The 12,891-nt window shown below is 47.2% G+C and overlaps 1 protein-coding gene across 1 annotated transcript in view; it reads left to right on the top strand.

The window, feature by feature from the left end:
- The window catches only part of POC1A (POC1 centriolar protein A), a 152,316-nt gene that overhangs the window by 68,953 nt on the left and 70,472 nt on the right, over positions 1 to 12,891 (top strand). Inside the window, exon 5 of the mRNA XM_086949094.1 lies at positions 3,554 to 3,661. Within this exon, the coding sequence (XP_086805220.1) occupies positions 3,554 to 3,661 (108 nt within the window). The remainder of the gene's footprint in view (positions 1 to 3,553; positions 3,662 to 12,891) is intronic.

Here is a 12,891-nt window from a genome sequence, read left to right as displayed (position 1 = left end):
GATCACAGTGCGGACATTCAACCCCTCGAGCTATGACACGAAGAGCAAACCTATCTAACAAATCGTGAATACATTGTGCTTGACTAACCACTTACCTAGCACTGAACAACGCAAACACGGCTGTGCGTGTGTGGTTTTTACGAAGTGCAGACCAAGGCAATAGGCAGCGAAGCACAGTACTGATTTGAAAACCTTGATGCAAAGATGATCTGGACTAGGGCCTGTGAGAAGTTGGCCCGATATGCAGCGTTCGCTATTCTAGCGACCGCTATGTATCGTTCCAAACGACCCTTATGATGATTGGTTGTAAGTCAACCTATAGACCAGCTATCCTAGTAGCGTGGATACGAGCAGTCTAAGGCTAAAGACTCGAGAGGGCGTGTTAAGCCAGCTGTTATACCATCACGTACCCCTTGAACACCAAGTGAAAGGACACCACACAAGTGTTATGAAAATAAACAGTATATTTATTAAGAATCACAACAGCCCTGTACTCTTTATGAGGACAGGGTACTAAGCACAAACCAAATCTCTTAGGAAAATACTTCAAGTGCACAATTAAAACAAGTGTCCGAGGACACGGAAAGTTTAAGGTCTCGGGCGGACCCGATAAGGCAAGTCGGAAGCGAGGGACTCGGGACCCTAGAGTAAAGAGGCTATGCAGGCACCGAAATGCCGAGTTACCTAGCCACGAGGGCTGCGGCTGCACAAGTCTTACAGGCGTCGGGGTCTTCGCTGACGAGCCAGGAGCCGGAAGAAAAGGAGTTGCTGGCCGGCGACCAGTGATGAATAGTTCGCAGAGATCCAAGCCTGGATCAGAGATTGATGATACCTGAAAGCAGAGGGGACCAAGTTCATACTACTAGGCAGTAGTCAGAGGGTACCAGGAAGGCACCGGTTGGCCGTCACCTCGACCAGGTGAGTGGGCGACGCTAGGCTCTGCAGTCTCACGGACCAGGAGGCGTTGTCGGCGACCACGGTGGAGGTGCGAGCTGTCCCACGAAGGATGATGCTGTCGGCGTCGCTGGGCCCAGGATGGGGCAACAAGCCTTGGCAGATCTCAGGGCCACGTGGTGGGCCTAAGATGGCGTTTTGAGTGGACCAGGAGGGTCCGGGGTGCTTCTCGCAAAGATGGAAGCAAGGGCCAGTCTGGAGCAACCAGACCAGCAGTGTTGATTGTCGGATGTCGTCACAGAAGGGCACAAGCCAGCGGCTAGTGACCAGACAACGTGCTGAGCAGCGAGCAGAAGGGCCCCACGCAGATCGTGGAGATGCTGGGAGACTGCACTTCGGTGCTGGAGCGGCTCAGGGTCGGGGCTTCTCGGACCCCAGAGCACTCACCAGAGAATTACTTCGATGGTCGTGCTGGTTAAGAAAGCGTGCAGGTTTTGATGATGGCCGGTCCCTCGAGGTCTTGTCGCACCCACAGATCACAGCTGAGCTGATGACGTGGGTAGAGGTCAGAGGTGCCAGGGAAGCCGGTTCTCGTCGAGCTGGGCCGTCGGGTTCCTTGAGGAAGGACTTACAGCAAACCGCAGAGTTCTTAGATGGTGCCCGCTGATGCAGGGTGACTACTCCTTAGTCACAAGGGAGAAATCTTAAGAAGAGTCTCGAATGTCCTTTCGTAGAAAGTAGTTCTTGATTCAAAGATGATCTAATTTGGAAGGGTCCCCGCTCCGGTCTTTATCCTAAAGAAAGGGGTGGGTACATGACTAGGTCCTGCCCTAAGGGTGGGACCAGGAAGGGGGGTAGTTACACCCCTCTCCCCTGCCGGACTTTCCCCAGGCCAGGGCTGGCGCCCCTGGAACTGGTTCTGATCGGCAGATGCGTAGTGAGCACCGGGGTGCCACTCCGCAGTCACCTTCTCGCAAAAGCCCTACCTACCCAGAATACACAAACCCTGTCTGGGACGGTGCGAACACCGCCCTCGACAGGAAACCCTTTGTCCAAGCTCTCCTCGCTGGAAGGACTCCCAGCAGCAGGAGGTCAGACTCGTGTCTGTGGTGGCAGCATCCATTTTGTGGAGCTGAGGCTTTAGTTAACTTTAACCGGGGTTCACAGTTACGTACATGTCGTGTCCCTCTAGAAGGGCGGAATGCTAACCTCGTCGCCAGAATTGGTGAGGGGGCAACATCCCGATTCGTATGACACCTTACTCGACATGCCTTGATAACGCGACACCGAAGTTACCGATGTGGTGCGCGTTATCATGGAACAGCCATTGGGTCTTGATTCCGCAAGCTGCAACCGGGCTCGGCTCGGGCCAGAACCTAGTTCACACGAGCCCACGCACTCTGCCTTCAGGATTGTCAAGGCCTGCCATAGGAGTGACTGATAGGAACTCGGGTGTCCATTGTATGGTTAGATATAGAGCTACTATACCTAAAGCAAAGGGTGATTACACGACTTTGCCCCAGCTGTCATGCAGCCAGTTGTGTCAAATTTAGGCGGCCAGCCAGGGGTGGCATAATACATGCTGCAGCCCCTGGCGGCCCTGGGTACACCTATGCCCTGCGTTACGGGGTCTGATAAGGTGGCCCAGTACCAATTGGTAAATGCACCTAGGGTACATATCGTAATTTAGAAAGAGAACAGCCAGGCTGTGGGTCTGATTGGCAGGCCCACAGCCAGAGAAAGTCGTAAACCAGTGAAACAAAAGCAAAAAATCTGGGTGATCATAGGATTGCAGACCCTACTCTCCTACAGGGCCCGAACCACAGATTTATTACCTGCACCAGGCGTAGCCGGGAGATAGGCAAACCAGAGGCCCCCTCCCGGCCCGAGTACCAGACAAGCCAAACGTCCCTTCACTGCTCTGAGAACAAGGCAAACCAAAAGTACCTTCACTGCTCGGAGCACAAGGCAAGCCAGAAGTCCCCTCACTGCCTCAAACACAGTGCAAGCTAGAAAGCCACTCGCTGCCCTCAGCTTAACACAAGTCAATAGCCGCCCTTACTTCCCGCAAACAAGGCAAACCAGAAGTCCTCTCACTGCCCTGAACATAGGGCATGGATAGAAGATCTGGCCACAGTAGCGTTCCCCTTGTTAGAGAAGGCCAAAGCCTTGACTGAGCTGGCAGAAAGGCTGGCTGCCCACCAGGTTCAAAATGGCTCCACTGAGACTTTTAATCTTTTCCCAGCTGTTGCTGGAGACCTGTATAGACTACAATGTTAATGAGATTATGTTTTTTTTGTTTAAGTGTAGTGATTTTAGTCTTTTCAAAGAAGATAAATTTAGCAAGATTTCAAAGACACTATTTATCGAGGTTTCCTGTTCAAGCCTAGGATTCACAAAACATCGCAGTCACTGGACGGGTGATTGCAGACCATGGTTGGAGAAGAGGTTTGAATAGACTCCACTGGAAGAGAAAGTTTGACTACAATTTTAATTGACCCCCGCTGTTGTTTTAAGAGGGAGTCCAAGAGGTGTTGTGAGGTGTGTATGGGAATCCTGCACTATAATTAGCCAGCTTACCTCCAATCATGTTGTTATGCCAGTAATGCATTAGCATAGAGAATATTTACATGTATGAAAAATGAATTTTCTATTACAGATTCTCTCCTGATGGAAGATTAATCGTGTCTGCCAGTGATGATAAAACTATCAAGCTGTGGGATAAAACGAGCAGAGAGTGCATACACACATTTTGCGAGCACGGAGGGTAAGTGCGTCAGTGCTGTGTCCGTAATCCTAGTACCTGCACCCTCGCATTACGCCGGTACCCTAGGATATAAAAATTCCATGAAAAGTTTGTTAATATGAAAATGTTAACATTATCTGAAGATTTTTGTGAACCTTGTTAACTTGCATCTGGTTGGTCACAACTTCCATCACCACCACATACATTTAATTTGTGTGAATCTCGAAGACATTCCAGGGGTTGGAGACCTCCCTGTTCTAAATCCAACTCCCGGCGCCTAGCCCTGTCTCCTGAACATCAGGCCCCCATCTTCAAATGTGCTGCATTCTCTGCACCAGAGAAATGCAATGAAAATACACTCAACTGTTTGAAATGCCGGATATTACCCTGGAATCTTGCAAACTGGTCTGGAAGATTTTACAACGTTCTGAGATGGAGAAGACTAGAAAATGTAGCCCAATCTGTGCACTTCTGTGCAGCGCATTAGAACTCTGGCATTTTAAACGTATATTATTCAGTGATCTCCATGAGGTATAATTAATAGTGATACCTTGTGTGTTGCTTTGTTCATCAATTAGCATCGTCCAATTATATAATGTTTGAATTATTTCCTAGAGTGTTATTTTTGGTTACCTTTTCTAAAATCACAAAGTGTCTTAAGCCGTCCTAAATCTTAGCTCACCCATCCGTCCATGTGTTAATCACTAAAGGATGCCCAAGAGACCACATCAACGTCAAGGAGGCCGATTCTCACATCCTTACACAGTTCGCACATCAGTGCTGCCTGCGCTTGTGCCAATTGGACAACCCTACCGATATAAAGTTCTGCTACTCGGGTCACCACATCCCCAAGTGTGCTCACCAAATGTCTAAAGGGGGTTGCGACTCATCTATGAACTAATGCCATGCAGGTCTTCCTGTACCTGGGCAGTTGGTTGATAAAGAGCAGCAGACCACTCTCTGGTGTAGTGTCTTGTCTCACACACTAGGGTTCACAGTTGATGCAAATAATGTTGCATTTTGAGACGCAATGGATGCAGTCCTTTCTGGGAGCTGTTGGACTGTGTCTACCCAAACCTCCAGAGGGTAACGGCATTCAAAAAGGCTGCCCAGTCTCTTACCAGATACAATGCCCTTTTGTGAATATTAACTTTATTGGCATTTTTGAAATTTTCTCATTCCATAAGATTGTTTATCGGCAAATAAAAAATATACATTATTTTGCTTCACTAAAGAAGGAATCAATGTGTCATTACAATGTGGTTCTAGGTCAAAATATACATTTCTTCTTAATTGGAGAGTAATGTTCAGATTGTGAGTTTAGGTTAGTAGTCCATGGGCGTGCAGTATCGCAGGCATCATCCGACGACGTGCATTTTAGTTCTCAAGCCAGTCTGCTGTCGGGTGGCAATGAGCTCTTGATACTAAATTGGGGGTTTTAACTGGAAGTGTCTTTGGTCTTTATTCAAACAGCTGAGCTAAAAGTGTTAGGATTGCTGAAGGAGTGAGTTCTTTAGGACAATGATATCATGAGAGCATTATATAGTTAGATGTTGTAGTATTAACTGGCATGAGTTGGTGAGTGAACACCTGTTGCACACAGTGATGTAAATCAGGGGGAGCTCTCGGGCGCGGTCCTCTCAGCCAGAATCAATTTCATGTTCTCCAGGATGGTTTGCCAAGTCCCTGCTATGGGAGGTCTCTGGATTCCTCCCGGTCCAGTGCTTGAATTTCAGCTTACGCCCACTTAAATAGAGCATTGCACTTAACCGCCAGGGAAGGAGAGGGCCTGGCCTTCAAGTGTGTTGCATTGGTATGTCTTGCAACAAGAAGGGTGAGATTTGCAAACCAGGAGGCCACTTTGTCTCTTTTTGGGTGCTTGGAAATTCTGGGAATCACTGATGCCAAGTCGTGAAGGAGAGGTTTTACTGATTGGGCACATAAGGTCTTTTACTTGGGCTCAGAAAGGAGAGCGGAAACAGCGGGTGTTACTTTCCAGGAGAAGATTTAATTCGGCTGTTCGAAGGGGTTGAGTTGCTGAGCATGTTTCACTGAGTGTGAGTCCTGCAAGCCATCTGCCAAACCATTGCAATTGGGCGGCAAGTTAATATAACAAAGGGGGCTCCCCGGCCACCCACATCAACTGGGAGACTAAGCTTGTCAAGGGCACTCCTCGCCGCTAAAGTGTGCCACACAAGCTCAACTAAGAGCTTGCCAAACCCACAAAAAAGCCTGCTCGAAAGGGTAATGGGTTAGATGGTGGAATAGAATATGAGGTGGGGCATGGTCAGCATTTTCAAGAGCGTAATATTACCGATAGTGGCTAATTGGAGAGTCTTCCGAAATGTAACCTGGGGAGTTAGGGCCTCCACCGCATTGGTCAAGTTGTCATACATCAGTTCTCTTTCCCTATGATAGATTATGATCCCCAGGTTGTGGAACAGCATTTCCTTTGCAACAAAGGGCCCCTCCACCCCCATTCATCTCCACCCCGGCCTCTGGTGTGTTTGGCATGAATGGAAAGAGTCAATATTATAACCAGTTAAATTGAAGGCTGGAGACAGCAGCAACATCATTCAGAAGCCAGACGGTCTCAAAAGTATCACCTTTGAAGTCCCTGAAGTATGAGGAGGTCATCTGCATAAAGGGAGGTTGAGTGTTTCGTCCACTCGTAGGATTCTCCTGACTCCCCCTACTGGTCTTAAATTGTGCCGCAAATGCACCTTGACTAGGGTGAAAAATGGGGTGGGGAGGCACAAGGAGAAACTGTGTCTAGTCCCTCTGCTGATTTCAAAGGAGGGGGAAATGAGTTTGCCCACCCACACTTGCCCGCTGGATGTGTGAGTAGAGAAATTGGTTGATACAAATGCTGTGGGCTCTGAATCCGAAAGACCTCAAAAAGGTAGTCCGAGCGCAAGGTATCAAAACGCATCAAGGCTAAGGGCTGCAGATTGCGGCCACCTCAAGAGTCTATATAACGCTTTTTGGAATAAGCCCATTCTGACCTGGAAGGATCAACCGAGTAGGATCAGAACGATACTGGAGGACAGGTCCTTTCTCAAGATCTTATAGCCAGAGTTAAATCTAGAAGAGGCTGGATCGCTGGGAGAACCCCCCCCTTTTTTGCAGGGGGACCACAGGCATATCTCTGATGCGAAATCTTTCAGTGCTGTCTTCTAAAGTTCAGCCAGTATAGCGGCGAACACCTCTTGGTATGCCGGATAAAAGTTGTGGGGAAGGCATTTGGTGCCCAGTACCTTTCCAGCTATGAGATTGCGAATGGCCACTTTAATCTCGTGGGTCGTAACTACTGAATCAATTTCTTCCCTTGCATTGAGTAAAATGTAAATAGATACTTGTATAGCGCACTACTCACCCGCAAGGTTCTCAAGGCGCTTGTACGAATACCGCTGTGGAACCCATCCTGGCTTTCCCTGTGAGGCGTCCACTTCTGGGCACCCCCAAGGTGGAGGCCAGGCATCCTTAGCGTTGTGGGGGCCGTTGTCGAGATTAAGCAAGCTATTGCCCAGAGTTGCAGAGTGGGACTCCCTGATTGGAATAGGCACCAAGGTGAGAATTATCAGGTCCGTGGAATTTTGAGCCCAAGACCCGCCGAGGCGGGGAATTGAACCCTGGTCCCGGGACAGGCCTCTGCATCATGGTCTGCCGCTCTAACCATTGAGCCACACTTCTCCAGTATGAGTATGTGGGGCAAGGGGAGGTCCCTGAGGAGCTCAGTTATTGGGGCGAGGGATCACTGGGTACTTCTTGGTAAAGATCACGGTAATAGTCATGCAAACCTTGCTAGATCTCCCCATGTATGTACACCCGAGTATCAGCCTTGTTGTTAAGCTCAGTAATCGCGCCGTGTTTCTGGGGTCAGCTAAGCCAGTACCCTACCCACTGTGTCTCCTTCGTATGTGCTGGAAATGCACTTGCAATAACCGAGCCACCTCTGCTTCTGGAGTGGGGGCTCATGGGTTTGGGCAGCGTTCAGTGTGTCTCGCAGACCGGGGTCATCAACTATCAGTCGTTCCATACCACCGGAAGCTTCTACCGTTTCAGACGAGTGCTCCTCAATTGTCTTGGGGAAGCTTGATGCCCCTTCTATGCAATGGTCGCAAATGACTACTTGAAGGTGTCCCATTCTGTGTAGCTCGATGAGGTCGATGCCTCATTCACTTCAAAATAGTTTCGGATGCAGGACGTGACTAGTTTCCTGAGTTAGGGGGTCTTCCGGAGCTGAGCCCTGAACGCGCCAAGTGGGAATCGAGGAAGGGCCCTAGGCCAATGGAGGGACGTGGATTTGATAGAGGAGCGCTTACAATTTATGGGGAAGAGCAATAGCAGTATAGTCCAAGCTCACGGTGTGTGGTCTCCAAAAATGTACCAGGGAACAATGTGGACGCCAAAGTGGGAGGAAACGGGCGTTGCCAGACGTGGGTGTCTGAGGTAACGACGGATTAAATGTATCTAGAGATGCCTAATACAATATTAGTCTCCACCAAACTCCTTTGGAAGGTGGGCCCATGTAGGGGAGGTGGGCCCATGTAGCGGAGGTGGGCCCATGTAGCAAGGAAACCCGATAGCTGAGTCAAGAATGTGTGTTGGTCAGAGTCTGAGGTATGTATAGTGCCCATAACTAAGGGAAGCGTATCCAGTGCACCCTCACTGGGACAAATCTACCCTCTGGGTCTGTGATTGCGCTTTCATGACCATTGGGAGCCCCGTTCGGACCAAGATCACTGCGCCCATGCCAGAGGCTGATAGTGTCAGAAAATGTTCCCTTGCCATATTGTCCTCCGATGTTGTGTCCCCTTACGGTGCGGAAGGTAATGAAACTACTGGGGTGATGGCTTTATGTATAGCAATGATGCCACTTGCAAGATTAAACTTCCATCCACTTCAAGAGGGTCTAGTGAGTTCATGGCCACAAGTGCAGGGTCAATGGTGGGATTTAATGTTGATAGAGCCCAAGTATTTTACATCTTCATTCGAGACAAACCCGACCTAGTAAAGATCGACCGCATGACAGTTTATATACTTTATCCAGGAACTGTTGTCGGTGGGATGGCAGCAGTTAGTGTACTGACTCCCTCTTCCAGTGATAGCCCAAAGGATGTGATGTCACATTCAGCTCCAAGGGGAGCATCATCTACCTGGGGTGGTTTTCGATGTTGGAGACCTAGGCAGGAGGCGTCAACAAGTCCACAAATGAACACTAAATATCCAAGCACTTCAAAGGTACTTTCAGAAATGTTACACACCTAGAGGACCTGGTCCGGACCTTTGCTCACGCTTTTCCTCCACTTCCCCTGATACCGTATGTAGTGAGAGAAATGAGGCGAGTGTTGTTGGCCCTCATTCTGGTCGCACTAACTTGGGCGAGACACCAATGGTTACTAGAAATATCTGTCAATCTGCACAAAATGTTACCCATCAAACTGGACCTTCTAATTTTGCGACCTGCTCGGGCTCCCAAACCTCAAGGAAATGGCCATGGTGCAGGCTATTATTTGTTACCTCCTGCACTTTGAAATAGCCGGATGAGCATGCCTTTAAATTCAGTTACACTTGGAGACTTTGGCAGCAAACACACAACACACATTTTTTGTTGTTCAGCATTGCTGTATTTCAAAGTTTTCTTTGGAGAGACTTAAGAGTTAATCCAGCCACGTACATTGTACCTCTATGTGGTATTCAACAGAACTGAGGGACCTTGTGAGCCATTACGCTCTTGTGTTGCCCTGTGTCTTCCTTTGAAGGTAGCCTTCCTACTTGCAATCACCTCCCTAAGGTGAGTTGAAGGCGCTCAAAGTGGAAGAACGTTTTATACAAGCTCAGAAAGACAGATCTGTCCTCAGGACAAACCGAAGGTTTCCACCCAAGCTGCTAACCCCTTTCCATGTAAATCAGACCGTGAAGTTTCCCCACCTTCTTTCCACATCCTAAGCTCGAGTTAGAGGGGACATTAAATGTCAAGAGGGCACCAATGTATGACCCCAATAAGACAAAACCATCCCAAAACCAAGCAACTGTTACTTGCTTTTGGGAAGCCTCTCATTTCATTCTGACGTTTGGTACTGAGAGACGGATAATGAAATGAATACATGCGTGCTGTGTCCATGGTACATTCCACTAGGAAAAAGTTGCAACTATGGCTTTTTTAAGGAACGTACCGAAAACCGACCTCTGTAACGCTACTAAGCACTATTACGCGAATTTGCCGGTCTGTAAGAGGAGTTGGTTGGTCACACTGTTTTGAAGACTTTATTCCTGTATGCTTTCTAGCTGTTGCTTCTTGCAGAAAGTACTGTTTTGAGTCTGTGCAGAGCATATTGATTCACTGTACACACATGTTCTCTTGCTTCCCTAATCAGAGGTTGAGTCCTTGTCGTGGTGCATTGTGGGATTGGGTAGGAGTCACAAGATATCTTGAGAACACAGACTGCTTCTTTTAAGAAAAACAACTTGCAAATGCCTGTTCTAAAAACTAGATGACAGGAGTATGCATAGTATGGGAATCTACAGCAGTACAAGCTACAGATGGTTAAAGCATCAGCAACGTTCTCCTTATCGATTTATTGTTATGTTATTGAACAATATTACATAAACGTTACTGCAACCCTTTTACATATGTTAAATGCAATGCCAATAACGTACAATAAACAATAGTCTTAATAGAATAGATCGGCATCCATCAGTATCAAGATGCAATTCCTTCGATTCCCTCAAAGTGTTTGAAACATGCAGTACTAATGGTGTACAATGAAATCAACAAACCATACTCCTGCTACAAAAGGTCTTCACCCGTCCTCACTGCCTGATCCTCTCGAAGTGATTGTAACATGCAGTACTAATGGCGTACAATAAAATCAACGAACAGTCATCCTGCCATAGGAGATCTACATCCATCATGATCATTGCCCGATTCTCTCAAAGTGCTCAGTCCATCTCCCACCACATCACATTTTCTCAAAGCGAACAAAAAGGCTTTCTCAAAACGGCAGAGCAGTGCATAGAATTGTTCCTGTTTTACTGATTGGTTAAGGTAATATTAGCAGCCATATACCTAACCTATACATCTGAAGAGGAAGGACATTTGGGCCACGTGCTTTCTTCTTCGCCATCTATTTATGATCCCATCTTGAGCAGCCATACAACTACCCTATACTTCCGAAGAGGAAGGACCTTTTGGAGCATGTGCTTTCCATTACACCATCTTTTTATTATAACCATATACTTGGCCTCGATTAGTTGTGCCCTGATGTTCTGTGACCCATACAAAAACACCTCTTTACGCATTGGTTGTAATTACAGCACCATTCAAAATGTTCTGCACCAGGTAATCACTGGGCGAAAAAAAGGAGCTTTTCCACATTACATTACAAAAAGTCAAATCTATGTAACAATTAAGAAACCGCTTATTCTTCATCCATAAAGATGGGACTCCCAGGTTTAATCTGTTAGCCCCAAGAACAGTTGCATTGCCTGACTCTTTCAACTTAATCTATACTTAAGTGTTCCTTCCTTTGAAGCAATTGCCATCTGAACGTTTGGTAATTCAGAAATTTCTTACATCTCCTTAGGGTAAATTCTCTCAAATAATTTTCAATGCATCATGTTTTGTATCTAAATATTTATTTTAGAAAACCTCTCTGTGCCGTATTTGTGTTCCCTTCGGTCTGTATGTGTATTCTAAATGTAATCGTACTGTGGTCGTCAGTCCTAAATGTTCCACAGTCTACGTTTTGCTGACGTCTTCTTTGTTTATACCCAAATCAGGAATTGCTACCTTTCTCATCCTTTCCTTTGCAAACCACACCATCACTTTTCTTCCTTATAATTTCATGAATGCTCTGCTACCTTGAAGAAAGGCCTTCTATTGAGTGTCTTTAGTTCAAGCCTCTCTTAACGCTAAATGTAGGGCTCGCACTACCTGTCTTTTATAGTTTGTGTACAGAGACTTCTTCCTTCTTACTCGATCTGTCATTTCTTTTGCCTCTGAAACCTGCCACTTCTCAGTTGGAAATTTATATTTGGTTTTATATGAAGCCACAATACAGACCTTTTTCTCAGTCGTTTTTGTGATGTAGGTTAAGGGTAAAACCATCTACTCTCATGCTTCCCTGTTTGTTCTATACCTGTGCTATGTATGCATGTATGTATATATTTACATACGGGAACCGAGCCCGTGCGCTGCAGAGCACTGTACCTGGTCCTAGGCGGTATTAAAGTCAACGAGCGGTAGGAGCATCAGCTGGTTTGTGAACTGTGAATGCCCTGTGATGTAGTGTTCTTTAAGGAGGTTCTCCAAACTGTACCTTTGTTGAGGCTGTTCTGGTGGATACAGGGATGTTGTTCCAGATCCTGGTGCACAGATGGAAAAGGCTTGCCAATTTATGTTCTTTTTTGCAATTCTTAGTCTGGTGTTCTGTCTTTGTGTGCCAAGAGCCAGAGACGGAATGCTTGTCTACAATGTAAGCGGGAGTGCTGGTCGTGACAGCTCTGCAAATGATGCTGCTGGTTTTGAAGATGGTACAGGCTGGCAAGAGGAGCCAGTGGCGTTCCATCTGGATATGGGTGATGTGATACTATTTCTTGAGGTCCTGAGGGTAACCGTGTGAGGGTATGATGGCTTGAACAACAGCTCTTTATTCACTCTCTAGAAGAAATGGTTTGACTTTCTTTAGAAGAGAGAGCTGATACCAGGCCGGCGTTTTGGGAGTGTGCCCCTAGAGTTTGGTGTTCACTGTGAATCCAAGTGAATGTTTGGGTTCAGAGCCATCAGGTTTCATGTCCTTGAGCAAGGTGTGCACTGTTTTTTGTTGTTTGTTCTTGGCAAATGACAGGAATTTTGTCTTGGTTGGGTTTAACTTTTGGTAGGCACAGCAAATCCATGTCTGGATGTCGTCCATGTCTGGATGACGTGGAAGCGGTCTTTGAGGGGTTGGATAGCTGAAGCAGAGGAGTCCTTGGAGTCCAGTTGTGTATCATCGACATAAAGGTGAATGATGATGCTGTTATCTGCGAGTAGTGCACCAAGCCGCTCCGTGTAACGGGTGAAGGTGACCGTAGACTGTGTTAAACCTTGGGGGACTCTGCAGGTGCTGGGGCTCCTTTGTGGTCTGGAGGTGCTCATGTGATTGTGAGGTTAGAGAGGTAGGAGGGGCGCCGGTGAAGGACATTACCAGTAAATCCCGTTAGAGACTCTAGGGTGCGTATAAGATTCTGATAGACAACTGTGTTGA

Source organism: Lissotriton vulgaris, unplaced genomic scaffold, assembly GCF_964263255.1.
Source record: "Lissotriton vulgaris unplaced genomic scaffold, aLisVul1.2 SCAFFOLD_508, whole genome shotgun sequence".
NCBI classification, from domain to species: Eukaryota; Metazoa; Chordata; class Amphibia; order Caudata; family Salamandridae; genus Lissotriton; species Lissotriton vulgaris.
Note: the sequence above shows the minus strand (reverse complement) of the source record. Positions and strands in the feature narration are given on the sequence as shown.